Genomic DNA, 27,703 nt, shown 5'->3' on the forward strand with positions numbered 1-27,703 from the left:
ATTATCGAAACAATTATCTGACAGCTGCATTTATTTTGATAGTAGGTATGTTTTTGCCATATATTCGGGGAAACACACGTTTAATTTCAACATTTTCGCTAGCCGTCCACACACGGACATGTTGTTTACAATGGTGTGTTTGACATGTAAAGCCAGAGAGGAATATAGCGAAGTGAGAGATTAAATCGATTTTACTTCCCTCTTTGCTTAAAAGTCATGACGCAGATCAGACCGCTACTGCGTCAGCTGGAGAGTTAGAGCTTCAGTCAGATATTTCAGTTTCTGCGACAGGGATTATTGTATTTGTTTTAGCGCGATATTTTGTTTCTTGGTAAACTACGATAGCGCACTGTGCAATAGAAGCTCTGATAAGCAAAGGGAAGTTGCGCTTGTTTCAATTTTACGCATGCGCAGTGCAAATATCGTTACTGCCTGGTATATAAATCCCCAAACGGGGTAAAACGTAATGTAGTCTATAGTCTTGGTGAGTAGCAATATACTTAATCACAGTTATGATGCTTTTTGGCTCAAACTTAATCCAATAATATTTGTTTTGGTCGTTGTTGTGGTTGTATGTGCGCAAGTGCGAGAGTCCCGATTTGTCCCAAAGATTACCTATTTGGGAAGAGGAATCACGTGAACCACGTGAGAGTCTTGCCCAAAACCACAACGCATCATGTGGATGCATTGCATTCTGGTCTATCGAGGCTGATGTCAGTGGGGAAATTCAATGGATTTCTCTCTGTGTGATTATAGAACGTTGGTGCAAAATGGCGGCTCTTGAAAGAAGCCCTCCCTCTTTGGGACTGACACCAAAACCTGACGTTGCAGTTGATGTTTAATGTTTTAGATCAGTGAAAATATTTCCACTGCTCTGGAAATATCTCGATGTGTTGTCTTCATTACAACTTCATGTTGTCTATGTCTAGCCAGTTACCTGGGAATAAGAAAAATACACCACAAAACAACAATATAGCTGTTTTTTTTATTACCTCATTACCTTTATCAGATAGCTGATAGTGTAGAACTGGGTGTCAAACTCTGGTCCTGGAGAGCCGGTGTGCTGCAGCTTTTTGTTCCTCCCTGATAGTGTGACCAGGTGACCAGGTGTGGCTCATTAAGAAAAGGCATCCAGACAGGACAAAGGATTTGAACCCAGGACAGCAGTTACATCCCAACAATGGCTGTTTTGTTTTAAACGTCTTAATGTGATTTAGGGAAGATTTTTCCTTTTCTTCCTCTGAAGATAGACTTTGTAGTTGATCAGTAGCGAGGATTTGCATTGTCAGAGTGCTCCAGCATCTCGTCTCAGAGAAGTAAAGGGGCTGGTGTGGCTCTGCTGGGTCAGCAAGTTATGTTTTTATTTGCACATGTGCATGGTTAACATCTATTTTCACACTTTTTATGCAACTTATGCGCATGATTTATATATGGTCAATACTTTATCATGAAACACACTTTTCCCTCCCAGGCTCTGTGTCAAGATGATGTTTGCAAGATTCAAGATGATGTTTGAGGTAAAGCAGAAGTCTCACTAGAATCCACATCCAGTGGGCTGTAGAGCTACAGCACAGCTGCCCACTGATGCCAAGAAGTGTATCTTCATATAATCAAATCATAAACATTATAAATAAAATAAATGTATTATTTTCCTTTGTCTTTTCCTAAAATGACTTGGGTACAATTGACGTCACAAATGTGTGTAGCATAGGACACAAAAGTGCAGCTATAGCAGCCATCCTGGAAGTTCTGGGATGATGCGTACCAAAACTTCATGTAGCCTACTGTTGGGTTTGCTAATGATAGATAGATAGATAGATAGATAGATAGATAGATAGATAGATAGATAGATAGATAGATGAAGGTAGCATTACTATTGGTATGTTTTGTACCTGATTGACCATTATAACACAGAAAACGATGACTTGTTTTACAGATTTCCATCGGACATCAAGGAGAGGAAGAGATGGATGTATTTGATAAGGTACCTATGACAAGTGTATGATGGGAAATTAAGTTCTCAAGTCCCCACAATGTTCAAGACATCAAAAAAGTGGTATAGTTGTGGTTGCATTGCCCTCAAATTCTGTAAACATATCCTGAAATCCTGTGACCAGATGGGAAGCCAGAACAGAGTAGCCTACATTGCAGAGTTTGCTTAGTGTTTTGTAATTTATGCTGTTACCTGATATCAAGGGTGGAAGGAACTAATTAGCCAACATTTCCCCACCTTACTAAGCACATTTTTACCTAAGTATTGCAGCCGTCAATCACATCCATTACAAAACTACAAATTTTGCGGCTCCATCAGCAACAGTAACTGGATAATCGTAAATTGACAAATTATGGAGTGATTCACAGTGAGAAGAATACTGTGGCTTTACTTTGTTTGGGCACTTTAGTTTATAATTTCCAGATTTTCCAGTGAAAAGAATCTAGTCTGAACTCTGACCTCTCTCCTTTTAGAATCACATGGGAAAGATCAAATCTAACATGTAAAAGATCAAATCTCAATTCAATTCAAGGTGCTTTATTGGCATGACAGTTCACAAACAAACAATATTGCCAAAGCATGTAACAAGAGATTAATCATCAATAAAATTATTAAATAACAAAAAAAATAAATAAATAAATTAAGTAACAGAAAAATAATTCCATCCCCTCCCATGTATTATGTATCTCTCTTTTCTAAAAAAGCAACTCAGAAACCTTTACTCTGAGGACATTTTGAATTAGCTACTTTTAACTTTTACTTCAGTAGATTTTCACACCAGAACTTCTACTTATGTAAAAATATAAGCAAAGTAAACAGTAGGTTAGTCTGTGCTTCATCCTCCTCTCAGATAACCCTCTTCTCATTTTGTCCTATCTTTGGTGGAGCCAGCCGGCTGCACCGTCTCGATGGGCGGGGCGTGTGGCGTGTTTACATTTTTTATTTTTTTATTTTTTTTTACTTAGCATGACAGCTGACAGGCAGCCACAGCGCCCCCGCACAGCCTGAGCATCACACACACACACACACACACACTCCCTCTCTCTCTCTCTCTCTCTCTCTCTCTCTCTCACTCAGACAGACAGACAGACAGTCAGACAGGGACGCATGAAACCTAAGCGTGCTGCGCGTTACAGTTTGCAGGTATTCTCTCTGTGATCGCGGCCATGAGCGGCAGGGTTGGAGACCTCAGCCCTAAACAGGCTGAAGCGCTGGAGCAGGTAAGTTTGCGTATAAAATAAATAAATAAATAAATAAATGAATCGTTTCCATAACGCTGTTGACACGGGCTGATGTGATGCTTGAGGTGACACCACGGGATTTGCCTGCGTTGCCTTATGCTTTTTTCAGAGCATATTTATGTTTTTTTTCTCGCGGGTCTGTGTGTGTGTGTGTGTGTGTGTGTGTAGCGAGCTGTCGACTCATACTGTAAATATTATTCCTATAATTTTCAGACAGGGACCTGCAATAGGGCTCAGTAGTGAGTTTTTATAGCAATATTATCCAATATTATCCTTCCTTGATATTAAAAAAAAATAAAAATCTCCTGTGGTATCACCTTAATATTCATACAGTATATTGGAAATAGTTGTATGGTATGTTTTAAAATGTCTTACGGTGTCATTATAATATTCCTATAGGGACTTACAGTGTGTCTGTTGTTCTCAATAGTGAGTTTATAGTGATCTTATTTTACTTTATGGTATTCTCATAATCTGCTATGGCATCACTATAATTTTCCTGTAGTATATCATAAATAGTTGTATTGTATTTTTCTTAATATCCTATGGTATCACTATGATATTCTCATAGTATATTATGAATAGTTGTATGGTATTTTTCTTATTCTCCTATGGTATCACTGTGATATTTCTATAGTATATTATAAATACTTGTATGGTATTTTTCTTAATCTCCTATGGTATCACTATGATATTTCTATAGTATATTATAAATACTTGTATGGTATTTTTCTTAATCTCCTATGGTATCACTGTGATATTCCTATAGTATATTATAAATACTTGTATGGTATTTTTCTTAATCTCCTATGGTATCACTGTGATATTCCTATAGTATATTATAAATACTTGTATGGCATTTTGTTTAATCTCCTATGGTATCACTATAATATTCCTATAGTATATTATAAATACTTGTATGGTATTTTTCTTAATCTTCTATGGTATCACTGTGATATTCCTATAGTATATTATAAATACTTGTAGTTTTATATTTGTATAGTATCCTAAAATGTATTATAGGACTGCTATAGTTCTTTTTTTTTTTTTTTAGGGGAATTCTATTAATTTTATGAAAGACAAATATGGCAAAGTGAATGTTAGAGTCCACTAAGCTGAAACTTAAAATGTGTCCTGTGGGTTTGTCTTGGCTTTTTTTGTACTGGTGCAAAAAAAAAAATGTTGACCATTTTCAGATTCGAGCATGTAAAATGATTAGTCATCAAGTCACACGCTGTAGCAGGGTTAGGTAATGGAACCTGATGATCTGAAATGAAGAGACATTAAAGAGAGACAAAGTGTTTCTCAAGACTGTTTTTTTTTTTGTTTTTTTTTGCAGGGTGAAGATTTCCCTTCAGCTCTGTTTTAATGTGTTGAAATCCTCAGTGTTGCCTGTATGCAAATCTTGACGGTCAAATCTCTCAAAACTCTTTCCTCTCTGTCTTCCTTTCTTGAAAGTTTCGAGAGAGGATACAAGACATTCTTCCTCAACTTCCTGCCCAGCATGACCACTTCCTGCTACGGTGGCTCAGAGGTAAGGATGAAAACCAACCAACCAGGCACCTGCTGACCTGAACTAAAGCAAACAATTCACTATATAACCCCCCCCCCCCCCCTCCCAGTCTGTCCAAACTGTCAGTGTCTCCATGCTTCTGCAGTAAGGAGAAGCTGCGGTGGTTTGTAAGCCGCTCTTACGTGATGAAAGGACGTGATGAAACATTTGTAAACACCGTGAAAGATGCGGTGGGATTGGGAAAGAGAACGACTCTGCTTGAGAAAACGCTTCGAAATCTGAACACGACGCTCAAACCGTGACGAACCATCAAGGCAGCTGTTAGACTGTAATCAAGGGTGGAAGTAACTGATTACATTTACTCACGTTACTGTACTTTTCTGAGTGTTTTTAAAGTCAGTTTGTTTTATTTTACTTATGTACATTTTTGCTGAAGTACAGTACTTAGCTACATTTTAAATCACATCCGTTACAGAGGACAGATTTTGTGTCTCTCTATAACAGTGGTTCTCAACGTGGGGTCCGGGGACCACCAGGGGTCCTTGAGGGGGTTCCAGGGGGTCCCCGGCAAATTGATGAATTGTTAAACTTCAGCATTATTTCATTTACAAGAAGTTCACACAATGAGAGAATGTAGAAGAATGACTGTTTTGATCATAGGTTCACTGTTATCTCTCTACCTACAATACAGACAGTCATGGGATTCTGGACAAAATCATATCTAGCAATAAAAATATTCTCAGATTTGGGGCAGAGACACAAAATCTCATCAAATGGGAGTCTGTGTGTGTAATGTGGACTAAATTAGGGTCCTTGATATGAAAAAGTTTGAGAATCACTGCTCTATAAACATCAGAAACTGGACAATCATAAACTGACAAATTGTGGATCCATTCACAGCGAGAAGAGAAATCTGGCTTTACTTTGTTTGTGCGCTTTATTTTTTAATTTCCAATTTTTTCCAATGAAAAGAATCTAGTTTGAACTCTGTCCCCTCGTCCTTTTTAGAATCACATGGAAAAAGATCACAACTAACAGCGTTCTCTTTTCTAGAAAGTAAGTCAGTAACTTTTACTCTTGAGTACATTTTAAATGAGCTACTTTTTATTTTTACTTAAGTAGATTTTTACCCTGGTACTTTTACTTGTACTTAAGTAAAATATCAGCAAAGTAACAGTCCTTCTGCTTGAGTCGGACATTCTAGTACTCTTCCACCACTGCTGGTTGCTCGGTCACGCCAAGACCGATAACCGGAAGTGATCGTATGTCCGGGTGTGTTTCAGACTGAATCTGACCGGTCCTCTGCCTCTGATTTCCCCCCGGGGAGGGAGGTGGAGGTGGAGGTGCAGGTGCAGGTGCAGGTTACACACTCAGACTGGAGGAGGAAATGGGAAGCCGGTCTTGTTTGTGTCAAAGGCCTGGAGCAGAGGGCTGTAGCACTCTGTGTATCATCCTAATCTAGGGCTAATCGCATTAAAGCTGGACAGCGACGGACGACAGCCCTTCTGTCCGTTCCTTCACTTCGTCTTAATCTTTCGTAGCCGGGCAGAAATCTTTTACAGCAAGGGTTCCAGGTCTTGAGAACACTGAAGCACAGGGAATCGAGTCCTAATTTGTGGCAGCGAGGGCCGCCTGCTGTACTGTACGTCTCAGTGTGTGTATTGTTCTGGTAATTAGGCCTTATTGAGTAACCGCAGAGGCCGCGAAGCGCCTCTTTCCCTCTGGCGGGTCGGGGGTTAATGCTCCCAGCCTGGACAATGGCGGCCTGTTTGGGGGCGCCGTATGCTCTGAATGATTCAAGTTATTTTCACCGTGAATTGTGTAGGCTATTCCTGTGTGGGTTTCATGTTTCACTGAAGCTGTGGGAAGAGAGAGGAAAAGGACGGCCTGCCCATCTTATTGATTTAAACCAAATAACCCCAAGATGGCTCACGGTCAGCAGTCATAATCAACCGCACATACTGTATAGCTGACCCTGACCTCTGACCTCATGGGGATCGATAAAGAATCACACAAGTAGTATTGTGCTGAAATAAAAAATTCTTAGTAGAAAGAATCCCGCACACTGTTCTTGCAGCTTATTACCATTTAATACTTTTGCTGACGTTTTGGTCTCACTAGACCGTCTTCAGAGTTTCGTTTTTTTTTACTCTGAGAAAATTCAAATGCAATTCACCCATTTTTTTTTTTTGTCTCCATCTTTGTTGCTCAGCCTCATTGCTGTGGTGTTTCTGCACTGCTCTTCCCAGAGATCACCTGTCAATCAAACAGTGTGGGCGGGACTGACGTCTTTTTCCTTGGATTTTCTGTTGCGGTTTGAGTTTCCGTTCAGCCATGGTGGCTATTGCTGCTCATACTAACTACCCAGTTCTTCTTCTGCTGTTTATTCCAAACAAGCCAGAAACGCAAAACACATCTCTTCCTGTGTGGCAGAGGAAAAAGCTACCAGACACCGGGAGTTAAGAACAGCAAACGTAAAAGCTTTCGTGAACCGGGAATAGATCGAATGCATCACTCTTGTGTTATATCAACCGTCGATATAGAGAGCAGCAAAACGGAAATGTATTAAAATGTCTCAGATTATCGGCCCAGAGCTCAAGGGGAACCAGCTCTGCCTGTTTGAGTTTACTGTTCTCCAAATCATCAAATTAATTTGCTTCTCACTGCGGCTGCGTTTCCCTGTGAGGATTTCATGTTTCACACGCTGTTGGAAGCAGCGGTTGGAGAGAGGAGAGATAGAGAGAGGGCCTCAAAACTCAATGAAATCATGAATATGAAAATTTATAGGAACTGCGTTGACTTTCCCGAAACAGATCTGGGGTATGAGCTGACATTCTTTAACACTCCAGCTTCAATAGGCCCCCGGGCCCCTGCGCCCTGGAACTATCACCCATCCTCTACTCCCTCTTCCTCAGATCTCTCTGCAGTTCCACAATTCCAGTCATATGGAAGACCTCAACTGTCATCCCATTTCCTAAAAAAAACCCCCACCCATCTGAATTAAATCAATAGGCCTGTAGCCCTCACCTCCATCATAATGAAGTGTCTTGAGAAACTGGTCCTCAACATCGTCCTCCCACACGTCGCACCGTCCCTGGACCCCCTCCAGTCTGCATATAAGCAAAAGAGAGGCACAGATGATGCACTGGCCTGTTTCCTGCACTATCTACTACAACATCTGGACACCCCTGGAAGCCATGCCAGACTACTCTTCATTGATTTTAGCTCTGCCTTTAACGCTATCCAGTAGGGCTGAACAATTAATCGAAATTTTATCGAAATCGCAATATGGCCTACTGCAATTTTCAAATCGCAGGAGGCGCAATATTTGTTAAAGGCGAAATGTGTGTCAAAATACCATTTTAAATTAAATATTGTCGTACTGCAGAGATGTCCTGGCCTACACATCATATTCTACAGACTTAAGAAAACATCTTTGTTTGGTACAGATCCCTGCAAAAATCACACTTCCGCACATGGTGCGACAATAACTTTCTACACCTCACCATCTCAAAAACCAAAGAACTGCTAATAAGCCCTTCTGCAACACCAGATCATACCCCCAGTCACACCATAATTAAGGGAGAGAAGGTAGAGGTGGTTGAGGCCTTCAAATACCTTGGAATCACACTGGACAATAACTTCAGCTTGCCAACAGAGACTTTCAGCCATCTGTAAATTAAAACATCTGTCCGTCCAACCCCATCTCCTCCTCCTCCTGTATCACGGTATCATTGAGCCAGTTCTCCTGTATGGTGCCATTTGCTTTTTCAACATGCTGACAGTTGCCACTAAGAACAGACTCCTAAAAATCACCCATTCTGCCACCAAACTAATCGGTCTTCCCACTCCCAATTTATCCGACCGTACCACCAGAACTCTGACCCGTAAAGCACACATAATTGCACAGGACCCAGAACACCCACTTCACCGTCGCTTCACCCTCCTTCCCTCTGGTCGTAGATAGAGAGTACCCATGTGCAGGAGGGCCCGCTTCAGCAAGAGCTTTGTCCCTTCTGCCATACAAGCTTTAAATACGAACACCGCCCCGTCCCAGTGAATATTACCATTCTTGTAACTTTTTCGTACAATGTCAGTATGTTTTTGTCTCTGTACCACTGTATAATGTCAGTGTGTTTTTTGGGTTTCTGCTATATTTTTATGCTATTTTGTATCATGTCTTTAACTGTTTTTGTGTGTGCATCAACTGTGAAAAGAATTTCCTCTTTGAGGACAATAAGCTGACTAACTAACTTTCACATTGTCATGATAACAGCTTCTGTATTGCAAAGGTGCATTACAACTCCCTGTTCCACAACCTTCCCAAAATCAACACTGATGAAATACAAAGACTATTTTTGTTGACTCCTGGATCTAGGAAGTTTTCTCTTCGCAAAAATAAAGTTGCCACAGGAAGTTGTAATGCACTGGTTCCTCAGGCTGTTACCGTGACGATGTGAAAAGGGCCTATAGAGAGGCAGTTCCCATCCAATGTGGCAGGAGATGAGGGATGTACTAGAGGCCAACAACCTTCCTCTTCCTCTAGATTTAGTTACTGAGAGGAACCAACGAAGCAAACTGTGTGCCAATTCCCAGATGACTCAGACTGCAAGCTGCAGATAAATGTCTCTAAAGAACTTCGACTTGACAGATTATAGTTATATGGTGGCAATTAAATCTGTGATTGTCTTTTCGTTGGCGTGTCACTTGTACTGGGCCGCGTTAAGAGAAAGTGTCCTGACCTACATTGTGCAAGACTGTACCAGAGTTCAGTGAGATAGACCTTTTATACGATGCCTAACCCTGACGTCCGTTTTCGGTTTTGAGTCTGTTCTCAAGACGCTTCTCTGACGTCTCGGTCTTGTCTCGGTCTCCTGTCTATTTTGACTCTGACTTGTCTTGGCTACTATTGGATGTTGTCTCGGCTTTTTCCTTCTATCTAAAAAAACTTAAAAATGTGTAATTTTATTGATGTTTGGTTTGTATTCTCCCCAGTGCTACAAACAATTTAAGGGATTTTACCTGGAGAAGCCCACTATGTAATCGCCCTTGAACTTCTGTGTGCTTCTGTAGATTAGTGAGTTCCTATGCATTGATTAATTGGATGTCGAAAGGGTATAATACAGAGTGGATTTGCAGATAGATCTACATCTCTGTTGATCCTTAACAAACTCCATAATCATTAGTTTTGCATTTGGAAATACATTTTTATTGTATATTTTGGTCTTGCTCTTGAATAGGACTCGATTTGCTCTGGTCTTGGTCTTGACTTGGTCTCGAAACCCTTTAGATCCGGTCTTGACTCAAACTCCACTGGTCTTGCCCAAAGCCCTGGAGCCTGTTGCACCAGTTAAACTTCAGTTCAAACGTAGGCTAGTTTGAACGTAAAGTCTCATTAAGTCAGAGTTTACGTGTTAGTAAAATTTTAACGGTTGCAACAACTGAAATAGTTCCAATGTAGACTGAAGTTACAACTTAAAACTTACACCTACCTCCTACTGCAACTAAACAAAGACACAGCTTTAGTGTCAAACTAACTAGTTTCAATGTAATGGTTAGTGTAGACTTTACAAACTAGAGTGTATGATCAGCTGGTGCAGCAACAGGCTGCTGGTCATTATCTCAATTGAGAGTCCCGTTCTACATTTAACCATTAGTTGCCATCCATCACTTAACAGTTAGACTTTGTGGACTTGCTCCATTCCTTTTTGTTCTCCCTGCTGCTGGAATAAAGCAACATGCCAAATATTTATCCATGCATCAAGAGCTATGCTGCAAACTTCCCCATGAGTAAACACCAGGAGCATAACTGAAGTATGTGGAGGGTTGGCGACGAGGGCTTTAATTCAATAAAACCAACAAATTAACAGAAAAGCAAATAGCTTTAAGTCAAATGTTTAAAGAAGGACTGTGTATTTATTCTAAACTGTATTTTTTTCAGTCTTGCCCTGAGGCAGGGCATCTTGCCTGAAACATCCATGAGTAAATAAAAAAAAATGGACAATCTCAAGATCAAATTCTGGCACAGCGTAACATGGTAAATACTACAAGGCAACAGTAAAGATGTCGTTCAACAACTGATGCACGTAGTCCTTGGGCCAGTTGGTAACACGATGCATCGTCTCTTCAAGTTTAATCAAAATTCAAACTGGTGGTGTAACAGTTTTTGCCTTTCAAAGTTCGACATTTGGACCTTTAACTATCTTGCCCTTATCAGGCCAGCCAGTGTGACGTTTTTATACACCAGAACACGGAGCCAAAGTGGACCATCCCTCTGAGTTCAAAACTGGACCAGTGGGGTCTGAGATATCATGTTTGAGTTTTTAAAATTTTGACTATTCCCACTTCACCAATCAGAATAATTTGCAAGGATAGCTGGATATGTGTATGCAAGATGCATCATTCCTCCCAGGTTTCGTCAAAATCAGGCGAAACTAAAATACAACAGAGAAACGTAGGCTGTGTGAATGTAGCTCACAAACAGTGCAGAGAGAACCAGGGGCTTAACAAGTGTTTTGATGTTTGTCAGACAATGTGAGTTGGATAGGAAACAAGTGGCTAAGCCAGTGACCGAGCGAGCGGCTGGGGCCATGGCAGCAGAAACAGTGGACAGCATGGTGAGTGCAGGATGGGCGTAAATAGAGCTGCATCAGTTAAGGTGAGGCGACATTGGAGCACAACAGTTATTAGTGTCCCAGCACAACATGACTCAGTCTACTGACAGAACCTGCTTTGCCCTTTCAACTGGGATACTTTCAATCTGAGGAGCCAAAATGGAGCATTAAGTGTAATTCATTGCCGGAGTTGGGTGCAAGTCTCAGTTCCCGGCAGCAGTGCAGGTTGTTGGGTCATCGTTGCCTCGGTCAGTGCTGCTGTCAGCTGCCGAGCTAATCACCTTACATAGAGTATTAGATGCTGTGTGTCCACTCTATTCTGGGTCAGTCGTGCTGTCAGGCAGAACGTCTGATCATTTAAGACCTTGGCAACCCCATCACTACTTTACTGACGGAATGATTGACTTGTTTTAGAGTTGTAATGGAGTTTGTGGATGGGCTGTTGTCCATCTTATTGGTTTTCAAATAGCCCTAGGAGGCCTAGTGTTACACCCGCAATCAAGATTATTATGTAGTCACCCTCTTTGTAAACAAACCCTAGGGTAGTTTACATTTGTGAAGGACATACCGTATCTTACTGGTCTCATACCGTTTTTCTTTTGTCCATCGATTTTGCAACGTATAATTACCTAATAAAAGCAAGTTAAAAATGAGAAATTGGAAACGGTAAAATCAAGAGATTAAAGTAAGAAGGAAAAACGATATTAAAGGAAAGGGACAATAAAATAAAAGTAGTAAAGTGTCTGCTCTATGAGACTGTTCCATAGCGATTAAAAAATGTTGGAGACAGTTGGGTAGATCAGTCGAAATTAAAGTCCATTGCTAGAGGGGAATGTGTCTCGCATCAGCAGCACCAAAGATGTTTTCTCCACTGGGTCCATTTTTATCTGGTGTGTTTGCGGTTTTTGGTCAGTCATGTTTCTACCATTAGTGACGGGCTGGGAGGGGGACAAGGACAGTGATTGTCCCTAAAAAGAGTAAAGGCAGTGTGTTGTAATACCATGCTGTGTTTTTAACTCCTTTGATGCTGGCAAAAAACACATTTTAATATTTAACATCAGTTATGGACAATGGATTTCTGTGTATTACTCACACTTCCCTCCCCTTTTCTCACTCTTTTTCACTTAATCTTTTTCAGCCAGAAACTTCAACATCCAGAAGTCTGAGGCCATGCTGCGAAAGGTGACTCTCCACACTCTCTGTTGTCCAGGATGGGACATTTCTAAAGCTGCTGTATTGTAGCCTACACCTGCATGTGTGGAGCTCTTGCAGAATTGCCACAAAGTCCATGCAAATTGTTTATTGCACCCTCTTCCACATTAGACAATGGACTTTTGAAAGCAGGGGCACAGCCACAATGCCGGCTCTTTCACCGGCTGATTTGTGTTGCATAAAAGTGCTGATTGTGAAAGTATAATTAGTCCAGCACATACATGAACTCAGGCATAGCTGTAGATGAGAGATTAGATGAGATTAAACTTTTATGACCCCTGTGGAGAAACTGGGGTTTTACAGCAGCAGAGGATAAGATATAGATAGGAATAAGAGGAATAGTGTGTAGAATCACTGCAGGTAGAATTACAGCAACCAAACATGAAGAGGGCTTTCAGGAGATGTAACACACTCTCTGGCAGCCGTATTGGAGGTCCTCAGCTCTTGGGCCTCAGTAGCTTTGATTGCATTTCTAAATGTACAACCAGAGTTGTGTGACACGACTGCAAAGCCTGTCTATATAGTAATACAGCAACTGAATAAATACAGATAAAGATACAGTATGTTCATGGATGGCAGATGGCAGTACATATATACAGTGTATATATACAGAAATGTGCCCCAACATGCAAATATGCATTATAGGCTATTCACATTATCAGACTTACAGATGGAGGTAGCATACTGTATGTGAAGAAATGTGTGCAGGATGTGCAATGTTAGCTATTACCTTGTAAAACGTATAGATGGAGGCAACATGCCTACAGAAAAAAGTCCTGACATGCAAAATGTGCAGTGTTTAGTATTTACAGATGGAAGCGGCGTACATACAGATAAGTACAGAAAATATGTACTGTCTGGCTTGTGTCCAAAAATATATATGTACAGGTCATGTGCATGTGTATTGGTCATGTGCACACATAGGGGCCATGGATGTAGGCAGAATTGCTAAGCAGGGCAGATGGAAGTAGCATAATATACTAAAAAAGTGGTAAAGTGTGTGCAGAGATATCAGAAGAGTCTGACAACAATCATCTCAGTCAAAGAATGGGCAAATTCAAGTATATTCATGTTATAGTCCTAAAAATGGCTAAAAACTCAGTAAGAGTCAGTAGTTCCTTACATTTAAATTATTTTCTGCAAGATGATGATGAAACTCTTACTCTTTATAAACTTGAGGGACAGTCACCAGAAATTACTCTCAAAATATAAAAATATACTCTGCACAGTTCTGAGTACTATAAAAATATAATTAGTGGAGGAGCTTTTACAGTATATCCTCATGAATAAAGGAATACCAGTGACTGGGTGAGGAACAGATGTCCACCCACTAATAATCACAGTGACAGTGTAGAATAATGACATGAGGGCCTTACAGTTTGTCACAGCACATTATCCTTAACAATATTTAACATGTGCAGACACTGAGCTGATGCTTCATATTTGGCAAATTTTGATTGTAGCTAATTGTTTCTGAAATGTCTGCCATGTCAAACAAACAATTTTATACATGAAATCGGTCTATGAACATAAATGGGATATATGTGGAACATTTCTTTCCCCTTTGTGTGTGTGTATTATGTGTGTGCATGTGTGTGAGTGTGTGTACGACTGTGTACCATTGATCCCCTTCCTGCTGATGGGGCGGGTTTTACTTTCACCAGGTGTCTAAAACCTCATAAGCCACTTAAATCGGCTGCATGAGCTGATCTGCCATTGTACACTCAAACTCTATGTTCAAAGAAAGATAAAAACAAAAAACACATTCTACTGTATGTCTGTGTGCTCTGCTATGACAAACACTTTTACTGATGTTAACAAGCACCCGTCTTTTCTTCCAGCATTTGGAGTTCAGGAAACAGATGAAAGTAGACACAATAACAACAGAATGGCGTCCGCCAGAGGTAAAACACTCTAAACTTTGGTTACCAATAGGTTCAGTGCACTTAAGGTCACTCTCAAATAACACTGTACCTCATTACCTTTTGGGCGGATTTCTATTTAGCGGTCAGCATCATGAATATTCTTAGCAAAGCCTCAGTCCACAGCTAATCAATTACACCCGAGGTTGTTTGACATTATAATGTCCGCTGCTGTTTCCAGGTGATAGAGAAGTATCTGTCGGGAGGGATGTGCGGCCATGATCGCGAGGGCAGTCCCATCTGGTACGATGTCATCGGACCAATGGATCCCAAAGGCCTCTTCCTGTCCGCCGCCAAGCAAGACTTCATCAAGTCCAAGATCCGAGACTGTGAGATTCTGCAGAAGGACTGCAGCCTCCAGTCCCAGAGGGTAAGAGGAAAGGCTGGTGTGTTGTGGCTCATATTAAGGTGGATATTTAATGTGTGACTGATGTGAAGTTTCCAGAGGCTTTAAAGCTGCAATAAGTGATTCTCTGACCACTAGAGGGCGACAGAACCGCAACACATTAGTAAATAACACACGGCAAAGCCACTGCACTACAGAGGCCTACGATAGACGACAATGGCTCTGTTTACCTCTATTATCATCAAATCGTTTTAGGATTTATCAAATCGCTTAACAATTTTATCACTCATTTTGCAATCTCAAAATTTCATCACTCTTATTTTCAATTCACATTTTCATCACATCTATGTTTGTCATTTAATTTTTGTTACTTCCACCCCTCATAATCAGCCACGCCCACCACACACATCCCCCATTAAATTTTATAGGTTACACTAATGACTTATGCCTAAACCTCTCTCACACATACTTTTTCTCTCTCACTCTGTTTTTTTTTTTTGTTTTTTTTTTTCCTCTGCCCATCACTCTTGTTTTCCTCTAGCTGGGGAGGAACGTGGAGTCAATCACCATGATCTATGATGTCGAAGGCCTGGGTCTCAAACACTTGTGGAAACCTGCAATTGAGACATTTGGAGAGGTACACGCACACACACACACACACACACACACACACACACACAAAAGTAAGACTTGAAGTAAGTTGGTCAGCGCCTCCAAATGTATTCCTCTGCGTCACCAGCTCCTCCAGATGTTTGAAGACAACTACCCAGAGGCGCTGAAAAGACTGTTTGTCATTAAAGGTAAGTTTTCCATTTCTCCATCACTAGCTATGAAGACGGAGCAGATAATCCTCGATGCGGGCAAGTTAAAGGAATTGATAATTCAGATGAGGAGCGGAATTCATTGATTTTTTTCCTGGGTTTTTGTTTTGATCACTGCTGTTATCCTGTTCTCACCCTGATCTTAAAGGGGCAGTTTTGCTTCAAACTGTGACAATGCTAGCTGGTTAATGTTCTCTGCATCTGTCGGTTGAAGTCAGTTAACACCCTCTTTTTCTCCCTGCAGCCCCTAAACTCTTCCCTGTGGCCTACAACCTTGTCAAGCACTTCCTGTGTGAGAATACGCGGCAAAAGATCTTCATCCTGGGGGGTGAGAGAGCCCAGCCTGTTTTACCCTAATTTAATTGTCAGGGAGGCTGATTCGCCCTCTTACAGTTCTTGAAGAACAAGATCAGTAAAACACATTAAGTTTGAGACGTTAGTATAAATACCATAAACAAACGAGACCATCGCCATCATGTGTCAATTTCACGGGAGATCTGCTGGATCGCTTTACGGCACAAAGGGAGATGCTGTATGGCATAAAACAGGAAGAGGGCGCTGTTCTCCCGGTTTCTGGAAATGGTGGAAAGAGTGAAACGCTGATGGGGAAAAATGGCATCCAGCATCTTTAATCTCTTCCTTAAAGCCATAATGCTAAAAAAAACAAAAAAACAAACACTAGCACAAACCGAAAAAATGCAGAATTTGTGCAGTAAAATGACATTATCAACTCATAAAATGACATTAGAAAGAAAGATAAAATAGGTAAGTAAGGATAATAATAAAACACATAAATAAAATAAATAAATAATAATAAAAATAATAACACCTGTTACACCTACATACAGAAGGCCACAGAACAGGAATGTTTTGTGCCTACTTTTAAAAGAGGTGACAGTGGGAGTCGCATCTCAGGGCATCTGGAAGTTTATTCCAGTAACTGGGAGTTTAATTACTAAAAGCAGCTTCACCAGCTTCTCCATGCAGTTTCCCCCTCAAATTTGAATGAATAACCTCTATCTCTCTCTTTTTTTTGTTATCTCTCTCACCTTCATTGTTTGATCTGTGGTTGTACAGACAACTGGCAGGAGATGTTACTGAAGTACATCGACCCAGAGGAGCTGCCTGCTATGTACGGGGGCAAACTGACTGATCCTGACGGAGACCCCCGCTGTCGGACCTGGGTGAGTCAGTCTGCGTTACGATTAGCAGGCCACCCTGCGCACCTATGGGTGGGGATTCTCCCGCTGTTACTAAGGTGGGCCGATAAATCGGAAGAAACGAGTATCCGTTACAGATACTGCTTTTTTACTGTAATCATTTTGAGATATTATCAATATTTGGAGAACAATGACTCAAAAATTGGCAAGTTCATGAGCTTACATTCCCTTAGCGTTATTATAAGTGACCTAACTTGTTTATGAATTAGGCAAGCTACTGCAAACAGGCCTATTATAAGTAGTATAATCCTATACACTCTTCATTCTCTTCACCACTTCATTAGGTACACATGTTCAACTGCTCGTTAACACAAATATTTAATCAACCAATCACGTGGCAGCAACTCAATACATTTAGGCATGTAGACATGGTCAAGACACTCTCCTGAAGCTCAAACCAAGCATCAGAATGGGGAAGAAAGGTGATTTAAGTGTCTTTGAACATGGCATGGTTGTTGGTGCCAGACAGGCTGGTTTGAGTATTTCAGAAACTGCTGATCTACTGGGATTTTCACGCACAACCATCTCTAGGGTTTACAGAGAATTGTCCGAAAAAGAGAAAATATCCAGTGAGCGGCAGTTCTTTGGGCGAAAATGCCTTGTTGATGGCAGAGGTCAGAGGAGAATGGCCAGACTGGTTCGAGCTGATAGAAAGGCAACAGTAACTCAAATAACCACTCATTACAACCGAGGTATGCAGAAGAGCAAGAGGCTACAATTCGCACGGGCTCACCAAAATTGGACAATAGAAGATTGGAAAAACGTTGCCTGGTCTGATGAGTCTCGATTTCTGCTGCGACATTCAGATGGTAGGGTCAGAATTTGGCGTAAAAAACATGAAAGCATGGGTCCATCCTGCCTTGTATCAACGGTTCAGGCTGCTGGTGGTGGTCTAGTGGTGTGGGGGATATTTTCTTGGCACACTTTGAGCTACCTACCTGAGTATTGTTGCTGACCATGTCCATCCTTTTATGACCACAGTGTACCCATCTTCTAATGGCTACTTCCAGCAGGATAACGCACCATGTCACAAAGCTCAAATCATCTCAAACTGGTTTCTTGAACATGACAATGAGTTCACTGTACTCAAATGGCCTCCACAGTCACCAGATCTCAATCCAGTAGAGCACCTTTGGGATGTGGTGGAACGGGAGATTCGCATCATGGATGTGCAGCCGACAAATCTGCAGCAACTGCGTGATGCTATCATGTCAATATGGACCAAAATCTCTGAGGAATGTTTCCAGCACCTTGTTGAATCCATGTCACAAAGAATTAAGGCAGTTCTGAAGGCAAAAGGGGGTCCAATCCGGTACTAGCAAGGTGTACCTAATGAAGTGGCTGTTGAGTGTATATATAATAGCTGTTAGAATATATGAGTGAAACTTGTTTAAAAATCTAGTCGCAGGCTTACTATCTGGTTGTCAAGCTCATCTGCATAATCATTTGCCTTGTTGCAGTGTGTGCGGTGAGAAATCACGTAGAAAAGCCATGGCTGCACTAAAATAATGCAAGAGACAAGGAAAGGCAATGATTGTAGGTCTATACCTTACTTTCCTCTTTCAATATCCATCCAGGTATTTTGTCTGATCGCATTCATGAACATTAAACTCTGCCCTATTTGTAAGACCTCTGTTGAAATTTTGACAGCTAACATGTTGATCTCACCTCGGGCTTTTCCACTCTGGCTGGGGTCGCTGAAGCATCTCCCCACTTGGCACTTGCTTGTATTTTTACTGGCTTTTCTTGAGTGAAAGTGGTTTCCTCAGATCAAAGGACTGAAATGAACACCTGTCCACCGTGTTCATGTTTTTTTTTCAAATGTTAATCGGTCACACATTCCCTGAAGTCATGGCCCAGACTGGCCCAGAAGTGGTTATGTACTGTATGTATACCAAATTTAACTGTTTTACTTCTTTGTGTAACATTACTCAGAAGATAAACTCAGAGCTACAGCATATAGCCAACTGCCTTTAAAGGGTCTGGGGCAACTTTTCTGATCACAAACATTGTCAGACACAAGTAGCACCAGTCGGTGTAACGGATACAAGTCAAAATCCAATCACAGCATGATCGGCCCACCTGTAGCAGTCAAAATAACCGATAGACCCGCAACCCATTGCTGAAATACGGTAAGCAGGCTGGCTGTGGAGTGGCTTACGCGTTTTATCGACTCTACATGTTGGTGTGAGCTTGGCTTGTGACTCCTGCCTTGATGCCAGTGTTGGTAGTTTTATTCTAGTGGTTTGCGTAGTGCGACTTAGGGCTGGACGATAATTCAATATTATCGTTTATTGTCTCTTTCAGTGGGATTATATTGTGATGATATGGTGATTTTGGGATATCAAGACGCACAATTCTGCTGTCTGAACTGATGAGAACAAGCAAATTTTATTTAGAAACTCAGACAAAATGAAGTATGGTAGGAATATTATGTGAAAATTTCAGCTTAGTTTGACATCACACCAAACATTACCATTCGGTTCAATATGATGAACATTAATTTGATTATTTAACGTGATTTTGCTTACGTGAGCCATATCGTCATATATAGCGATATAGAAAAAAATCCTTATGATTATCGTGATATTGATTTCCACCATATTGTCCAGCCCTAGCGCGACTCCAGATCTGCTCATGTAGTTAGAAGACGGTAGCTTTGCTTTGCTGAGGGACGTCCCGGTGGCTTGGCTGGCTGACATCACTCCACGCACCTCAGATACAGTATTGTGAGTTTAAATTTGGCCAACTTTGTTATTTGTCAATCCCCATCTCACCAGTTTTTCCTGTCGCTCCCAAATGTTTGTTGTCTGATGAGGCAGAAATTATAGAAAATCAAAAATTTAGAAGAATGTGATGTTACATCCAGGCTGCAGAAATGTCTGACGTAAACACACTGACATGAGAGTTTGTCACCCATTTTGGAGTTTTCTAAAACACTGGATCCCAAAATGTTAGAGCTGTTAATATTGGCTGTGGCAAGGATCCTATTAAGCATGAATGAGCCAATTTTATCACAGCAGCTCAATGACAATACAAGCACCAGTCTGGACTGGCTGCCCATAGCAGGCTAATCAATACATTTGACTTTGAATTGCAATGACATTGCGGTGGAGAGATTTTTGCTGTTATGGCAATCATTGACCAGATTTCTGGATTTGATCAACTTCTTCAAATGGATTGGCTCAAGCCTAGTAGATTTACTCCACATGGACGGCTATTTCTTTGGAATTAGAGGTTTGGAAAAGAGCAATGTTTGGATTTGCATGAGACAAATCTTCAGAAATATAATACTAAAAACATGTGAGAACTTAGACTTTGTCCCCAATGCAGCCCTGCCTTGCAGCGTAGGAATATGGCCTGGGCACAAGATACACCATCAAACCGCTGGCTGTTTCTTCAGCCATCGGATGCTCATAGACACTTTAGTACCCAGCAGCTGGCAGCCTTGACTGCAGACAACAGCAGCTTGAGTAGTCGCTCGCTAATCGATCATTTTCTAGACGAGAAAACTGACCCCACATTTGTCACTGTCTCTATAGATAAATAATTGGTCCGAAGACAGCTGAGGAAGAGAAGGAGAGAATTTCATTTCCTTTTTTGGAGCGGCCCGCATTCAAGATTCAAGGAATGAGACGCTCAGCCTCAAATCGTTTTTTTTGTTTTTCAACTCTTCTGGGTTTTTTTTTTATCGCAGGGACAGGGAGCTAGCTGTTTGTTCTCGTCCTTGTCATCGTACTGTATTGTTTTTGTAGTTTATAGGTATTGATGTGTAAATATAATTTGAACTGAACTGAAGATGTTGCTACTCGTGTGATACCAGTCGCTGACACGCCTCCAGGGTCTTGTGTAGTTCTGTTCTAATGTGAAGCACAAGGCAGGGGGACTTTCATCTCACCATGCAGTCTCATGATAAGAGATGGATGAAGTTGGTGAATGACTGATAAAAGGAAAGGTTTAGGATTTTTGGAGGCCTAGTAATCCTTCGAGGAGTTCGAAAAAAAGATGCTTGTTTCTTTCTTTCTTTCTTTCATGCTGCTAGTGCATTTGTTTCTAAGAATCTGGCACCACTTCAGGGCCCAATGTTTGCACTTGCAGACATTTTTGACATTTGAAATTTTATAAATAAAACTCTGCTTTCAAGTAGACTTGTAAAGAAAGACTTGATCCAGGCTTTGATGGAGATTTCTTCCCACTTCCAGTCAGCGCAATTCCCTTGGAATTTGTATTTTCTGTATGCATTTTTCTACATCTTATTTGTGAGGTAGCTCTCCCACTTTCCTCCTTGGGGTTCAGTTAAGTTTCCGGTCCTGCAGCTATGACAACTTAATTTAAAAATGTTTCGCTATGATAAAGTGCATAGAAGCTGTTTTCATTTCTTAGTACTGCCTATCTTCCAGCACCTTTCCTGAGTCTTTGCGTGTGTGCGGTGGTTTTCCTATTAAGTTTGAAAGGTTTCTTTGAAAGGACTTTGTTTGCAATTTTGACAGAAATGGTTTCATTCCACCTTGACCTCTCTCACTTTTGCTGACAAACACCTACAGGAGGCCGGTGCCAATTTCTCAGAAACAAAAACATGGGTGTCAAAACCGTTTAAGCATCGCTAAGAAGTAACTTAGAGATCAGACAGACAGGCTTCTAAAACTCCTGAACTTTCCCTTTAAGTACGTAAGGTTGTGTAACTTTAAGAGGGGTCAAGAAAGGTACAAGGCACATGAAAGGTCACATAGGAAGAGTTTTTTTTTGTTACACCACCTATTATGGTGGTGTGTGTTCGAGCTTTGTCTGCCTTCTGCGATGTAAATATTGATTGATCGCCCACTGGAGTCAACTGAAACTGCACTCCTTATGACCGCCTCCCATTCTCCTGATTTCATATTTAGACACTCACTGCCCCCTGCTGGTTCCAGTGCTGTTAAGGATTTCTCAGAACTTGATTGATTTGGTTTGAAGTGAATAAATAGAAAAGTGGAAAAGAGCAAACACTCTGTGCTTTCGTTTGTACGGCAAAGCTTTTAATGTTTAAAGAGGCTAATTTTGTGCAAACGAAGAAAGTAGAAACATTTATAGATAGATGATTCCTCAAAGACGCAGTAAGTCACGCTTTCTCTTTATCCTCATTTCTCTTCCCCCTCAAACTATTCCAACATTTCATATATACATTTCCCACATTAACTGTTTAACGCCCATGTTCTAACTCTCTGCATGTGCGTATGTGTCCCTGTTCCAGATCAACCATGTAGGCCCGGTTCCCACCTCCTACTATGTGCGGGACCATGTGAAGGTGGACTATGAGCAGTGTCTGACAGTCAGTCGAGGTTCCTCCCAGCAGCTGGAGTATGAGATCCTCTTCCCCGGCTGCGTCCTCAGGTCAGCTGGATGTCAAGACCGCCTTAGTCGAGTCCCAGTCAGTCCCAAGAACAAGTCCAGTCAAGTTCGAGATGAGACCGGGTCTAAAATTTTAACTTTATTTATCCATTTAGCAAATTAATCTGGTCCATAGTACACTAACATACATACACAGTAACATTGAAACAACAATAACATTGACAACAAGAAGCAAATCAACTAGCAGCAGTTCTAAGAAAACATTTTACAGGTCTAAAATAGTTAGGACTACAGTAGTTATAGTCTAAAATAACTAAAAAGGTTGGTAGCAGAGGTGTGACCAAATCAACTTTGCTCAAGTCCCAAGTCAGTCTCAAGTCTTGAGGCACAAGTCTCAAGTCAAGTCCCAAGTCTAAATGTAGATTACCGAGTCAAGTCCAAGTCAAGTCCGTGTCATTAATGCCAAGTCTCAAGTGTAAATGTAGAACTCCAAGTCAAGTCAGAACAAATCAAGAGTCCAGTATCAATTTAATTACCTTAAAAAAAATTAAATATGTAGGACTTTTCAATGCAATATGGTTTTAATAGGATAAAAACTTGGTAAGAGTTTGATTTCTATAATCAGTTTCAACTTCAATAAATTCAATCATTTCATACAAATTCAGAAAACAGAATTTAAATTCAGTCATGGAACAAATCTCATCACTTTTAAACGAAGTCATTTACACAAACACAAGAGCTTTTGTCATTGTCAAGACTTCAGAAAGCTTTTCAAGTCATCAAAGTACAAGTCAAAGTCAAGTCCCAAGTCACCAGAACCCAAGTCAAGTCTCAAGTATTCTCTTCATGCATTAAGTTAAGTCTCAAGCAATTAAAATTCTCGAGTCTGACTCAAGTCCAAGTCATGGTAGCAGTAAAAGTATTTGCACAGTACAAAACTTATGAGATTGTAAAATAAAATTCAGTACTGACTGTTGAAGACATTAATGGCAGCAGGAACAAATGACTGCTTGAACCTGGTAGTTTTTAATTTTGCGCTGCAGTATTCTGCCTCGCTGATTCATTTTAATGAATGAAGACAGTGAATATTTCCCATTGTCTCTATTTTTCCTTTTTATTTAATTTTTTTCTTTTTTATAAATTAAGTCCATAAAAAAATCAGAAAAGCATGATTTGATTTATTTAATATGTCCTTTTCATCCATTCATAGGTGGCAGTTTGCCAGCGAGGGGGCAGACATTGGCTTTGGGGTGTTCCTGAAGGCTAAGAAGGGCGAACGGCAGAAGGCGGCTCAGATGCAGGAGGTGGTGCTCAGCCAGCGCTACAACGCCCACTTAGTGCCTGAGGACGGCTCGCTGACCTGCGAACGCCCAGGAGTCTGTGAGTAGGCTGTGCAGTGACACTTGAAGGGAAGGTTCAGCGATTTTATAAGCCTACCCTATCAATCACTAATCAAGCCCCCCCCGTTAGAATCTGCCAAAAGTTCTTACATTAGAGCTTGTGTTTCTGTGAAATCGGCAGCCACCTCCCATTATCATTTGTTAGCAATGCACAAGTCAATGGGATATGACACCACACCTCTTAAAATCACTTGTTAGCCATTCCATATACTTCCATAGCTGTAGTAATAGTAATAGAACATGCTCAAAGCACTTGAAAGAGATTTCGAAAGCAATGGTTTCATACCCCATTGACTTCCACTAGCATTGCTAACAAATGCTAACAGGAGGCTGGTGCTGATTTCTGTAAAAATGTTTCAATTTTATAATAGTGGACCTTCCCTTTAACATGAAAAGGTGCTCATAAGGCATTATAACATATAATAAATGCGTTATAGTCACATTGTGAGTGCATGATAATCATTGTAATCCAAGCATGATATAATAAAATCAGTGTGCAAAAACCTTATGGGGCTGAATACTTTATGGCAACTGTAAAGGCACATTACATAATCTGTGACTTTTATTGACCTCTGTCTGTGACCAAGGAATTGCAACAACATCACTGTATTTATTGGATGGAGTTTGGCTTGCTGTTCAGTGTCTTCACACAGTGAGAACAGTATAAATATTGCTAACTGCTCTCCGTTCTGCGTGTCTCCCCAGACGTGCTGCGATTTGACAACACTTACAGCATCTTCCAGGCCAAGCAAATCAGCTTTACTGTGGAGGTCCTGCTACCGGACCAGGTGCAGTCCCCGCAGCCCAATGGTGGGACTAGCATCCGGTTAAATGAAGGCAGCAACGGCCAATAATGACCAAGAAGAGGGCAGAATTTCCCACCTCACTGTTGTCAGGTAGACTGGACCAGCTCTGATTAGTCGCCACTAATAGACCCTTTTCACAGACATGGCTGATGGGCTTCCGCTTTGTCTTAGCAGGGTATAGGTCAGTTCTCACCATTGGCAGCAATGTTAAAAAGCCAACTTTCTGTCGTCTAAGACTTATAACACAATACAGGTGTTGTCACTGACATATCTTTCTGTTTCTGTATGTATGTGGAAACACAAAATGAGTGATCACAGACAGAGTTTAAGCCGACAGAAAGTTGGCTTTTTAACATTGCTGCCAATGGTGAGAACTGACCTAAGCGGAAGTACGTCAGCCATGTTTGTGAAAAAGGTCTAAAAGCACAGCCTGAGACACTTGATGTGAATTGGAACTGCAGCCATGGAAATTACATGCTGCCAACACCTGTCCTCCTCAAGAAATAAAGAATCTGATCAATATCAAGATCTGAATGTTTGATGACCCTTTGATATATCGCTCTCTCTCTCTCTCTCTCTCTCTCTCTCTCTCTCTCTCTCTCTCTCTCCCTCCCTCCCTCCCTCTCCCTCTCTCCTCGTCTCAGCTATGAGTTTTTAAAGTGTGGATAACATCCCCTTTGCATATATATTTATTTCTCTGTTTTCAGTTTATTTCTAAAATTTATGAGATGAAATGAGATTGATTATCTGGTAAAATCATAAAGCCTTAATTTCAAATTGTCAAAGAATAATTAGTGTTAAATACTGCTTATTTAAAATCATATGCATTCATGTTTCAAAGAATATGCAGTATTACGTACTGTTCATGTTAATCGGAATTGTTAATGTCCTCTGACGATGTTGTACTCACCAGACAATTATTGAATGTAGATTGTGGTTGATAGCCCAAATAGATAAGTAAATCATAATATTTTCATATCTAAATTGTCAGGATACTAACTCCTTTCTTTTTTGCAATACTATTGATCCCCAAAAGAAAAATAGATCTTTTTGAGTGAAGGGAGCTGGTAGGGTTTCAGTATCTTAAAGGACAATTCCGGTGTGATTTGAGTTTTTGCTCATTTGGTTCATTTTCCATCCTTTTAATTCTTTAATTCTCCTGTTAATTCTGATAGTTTTTACAGGCATGTGCCGCAAGTAATGATCGTTTTAAATTTGTTGTGCCAAACCTCTGGGGCTCATTCGCTCCCAGGCAGTTCCAAACAGAATAGAAAACAACTCCAGAGACTTATGATTCAGTCAGTAAAAGTAATCCATCACTGTGAATGAGAAGCTGACAATCGTGTTTGGCAAAGTTGCATCAGAACGGTAATATCAGGCTATAAACTTTTAAAAGAAGTTCCATTCACCATTTCATAGTAAAAGGAATAGTTCACCCAAAAATAAAAATTCAGTCATTATCTACTCACCCCCATGCCAGTAGAAAATCGGGTAAAGTTTCTTAGTCCATAAGACAGTCCCGGAGATCCCCTGAAGAAGTACAATGCAGCTTTCTCCAAAACAACTGCAGTTGCCGGAGACCTGTCTTCAGACCATGCTTCAGACTTCAAAAAATAACAGAAAATAACCACAAAACGGCTCTGTGCAGGTCTCCCAAGATAATCCAAGTCTCTTGAAGCCAGCAGATCCCAAATTGACTTGAGAAGACAGACATTTACACCATTATTTAGCTGAAATCGCCACTCTAGCTGTTATTTCAAAATACGTCACGTTTGCGCGCACCTGGCCTCGATAGGTAAGACTAGCTCGAATTAGCAGAAACAAGACTTCCGGTTTGGCCGGTTTGTTTTATGGACTAACAAACTTTACCTGATTTTCTACTGGCATGGGGGTGAGTAGATAATGACAGAATTTTCATTTTTGGGTTAACTATTCCTTTAATGTGCACATTTGGGAACACCAAGAGAGCCGAGACGAGACAGGAGGAGGCGTCTTATGGCTGAGATATAGGTTTGTGTTCAAGCGGCGCCGTAGCTTGCTAGCGTAGCTTGTGTCTATGGCGGTGCAAGCATTTATAGATCTGCGTTGGTGGTTCTGTGTGTAGATTGCTGAAACGCTAGATGACAGTGTCAAGTTTTTATTACTTTCATGCTAACAAAGCGGATAAAAAGCAAGGCGGACCGATCACAGGTCTTGTGGTCTTGCCTATGGGTCTTGTGTGGGTCTTGTGTCTACGCCGACATTTTGACGTTGAACCATGAATGATCCTTTTCTTCCGCTTTCTGCTTGTAAACAAAGCCAGCTAAAGTTTCCAAACGTCATTACGTGTCCAAATTGCGGCTTTTTTCTCTCTTTGAAACAATAGCTGACGTTCTCTTTGGATACATCAGGACCTGCCTTCTATCAAGCACAACCTGTTCAAGCCAGCAGACAAACCAAAGCAAGACACTTCCGCCAGATATAATCCGTAAAATTAAGCGGAAAATTGAGTTTACATAATTATAGTTTAAAGTTGGCGCCCTCTTCTTCTCTGGGAGTACCTCTTAATATTTAGACAGCGTTTATTTCAAAGTAATTTACCTTGAAAAATAGCAAATATTTCATACGGTCTCACTCATACATATGCTCAACGGTGATGTGAAACAGTAACGGAATACAGGAGGTGAGCAAAAACTCCAATCATGCTGGAATTGTCATTTAAGGACATTAGGGCAGATATTTGGAATTGAACCAAGGGCCTTCACGATGCAGGACAGTTTCTCTAACCACTAGGCCACTCTAATCCCCTTGTTCAGCTGATCCTCAGCTTGTGTCATTTGAGATATTGAGAGTGAACTGAAGATGAAGCTCACCAGACTGAAGTACAAGTGAAAGCGCACTGTCTCTTGCAGTAGGCAATCGTTGCATGGAGTTTTCTTATTGTTTTACTTGAAATTGAAAAACGGAAAAATAGAGTCCGCACACCAAATAATGCTCACATGAACATTTGTTGGTATACCAACATGTGTCTGCGGACTCAATTTTTCCGTTTTTCACATGTAGGCTACTTCTGTCCAGCACCTAGTATTCATTGCGTTTGGATGTGCGTGCTTTTGTAACCTTTTTACTTGAAATTGAAACATGTTTCTACACAAGTCCCAGACAAGTGTGAAAACGAAACAGCCACCACATGCTCTCAGGCTGAATATGCTTATCAGAAAAAGTTCTCAATAACAATCGGTGGAAGAATAACATTTATCTGTTATATTATTATTGTTGAATTAATATAAATTAAAATTCAAAGATAT

General features: G+C 40.8%; 1 protein-coding gene across 4 annotated transcripts; it reads left to right on the forward strand.

Moving 5' to 3' along the window:
- Positions 1-18: 18 nt before the first annotated feature.
- Positions 19-27,703, forward strand: sec14l8 (SEC14-like lipid binding 8). 4 transcript variants are annotated; one of them, XM_071527651.1, is made up of 14 exons: positions 19-45; positions 1,472-1,517; positions 1,937-1,984; positions 4,693-4,768; positions 12,500-12,543; positions 14,415-14,477; positions 14,677-14,865; positions 15,383-15,478; positions 15,581-15,641; positions 15,907-15,990; positions 16,740-16,846; positions 22,113-22,252; positions 23,421-23,590; positions 24,316-27,703. In XM_071527651.1, the coding sequence occupies exons 2-14, from the start codon at positions 1,485-1,487 to the stop codon at positions 24,462-24,464; spliced, it is 1,260 nt and encodes a 419-aa protein (XP_071383752.1). In that variant the 5' UTR covers positions 19-45; positions 1,472-1,484; the 3' UTR covers positions 24,465-27,703. The 4 variants fall into 4 exon arrangements, with proteins under 4 accessions (XP_071383752.1, XP_071383753.1, XP_071383754.1 ...); XM_071527652.1 differs by having other exon boundaries at positions 30-41; XM_071527653.1 differs by lacking the exons at positions 19-45; positions 1,472-1,517; positions 1,937-1,984 and adding an exon at positions 3,096-3,213.

This window comes from Centroberyx affinis, unplaced genomic scaffold (assembly GCF_046629955.1).
Source record: "Centroberyx affinis isolate AG114_WGS23_722 - 3 ecotype Tasmania unplaced genomic scaffold, CSIRO-AGI_Caff_v1 ptg001560l_1, whole genome shotgun sequence".
Lineage (NCBI taxonomy): Eukaryota > Metazoa > Chordata > Actinopteri > Beryciformes > Berycidae > Centroberyx > Centroberyx affinis.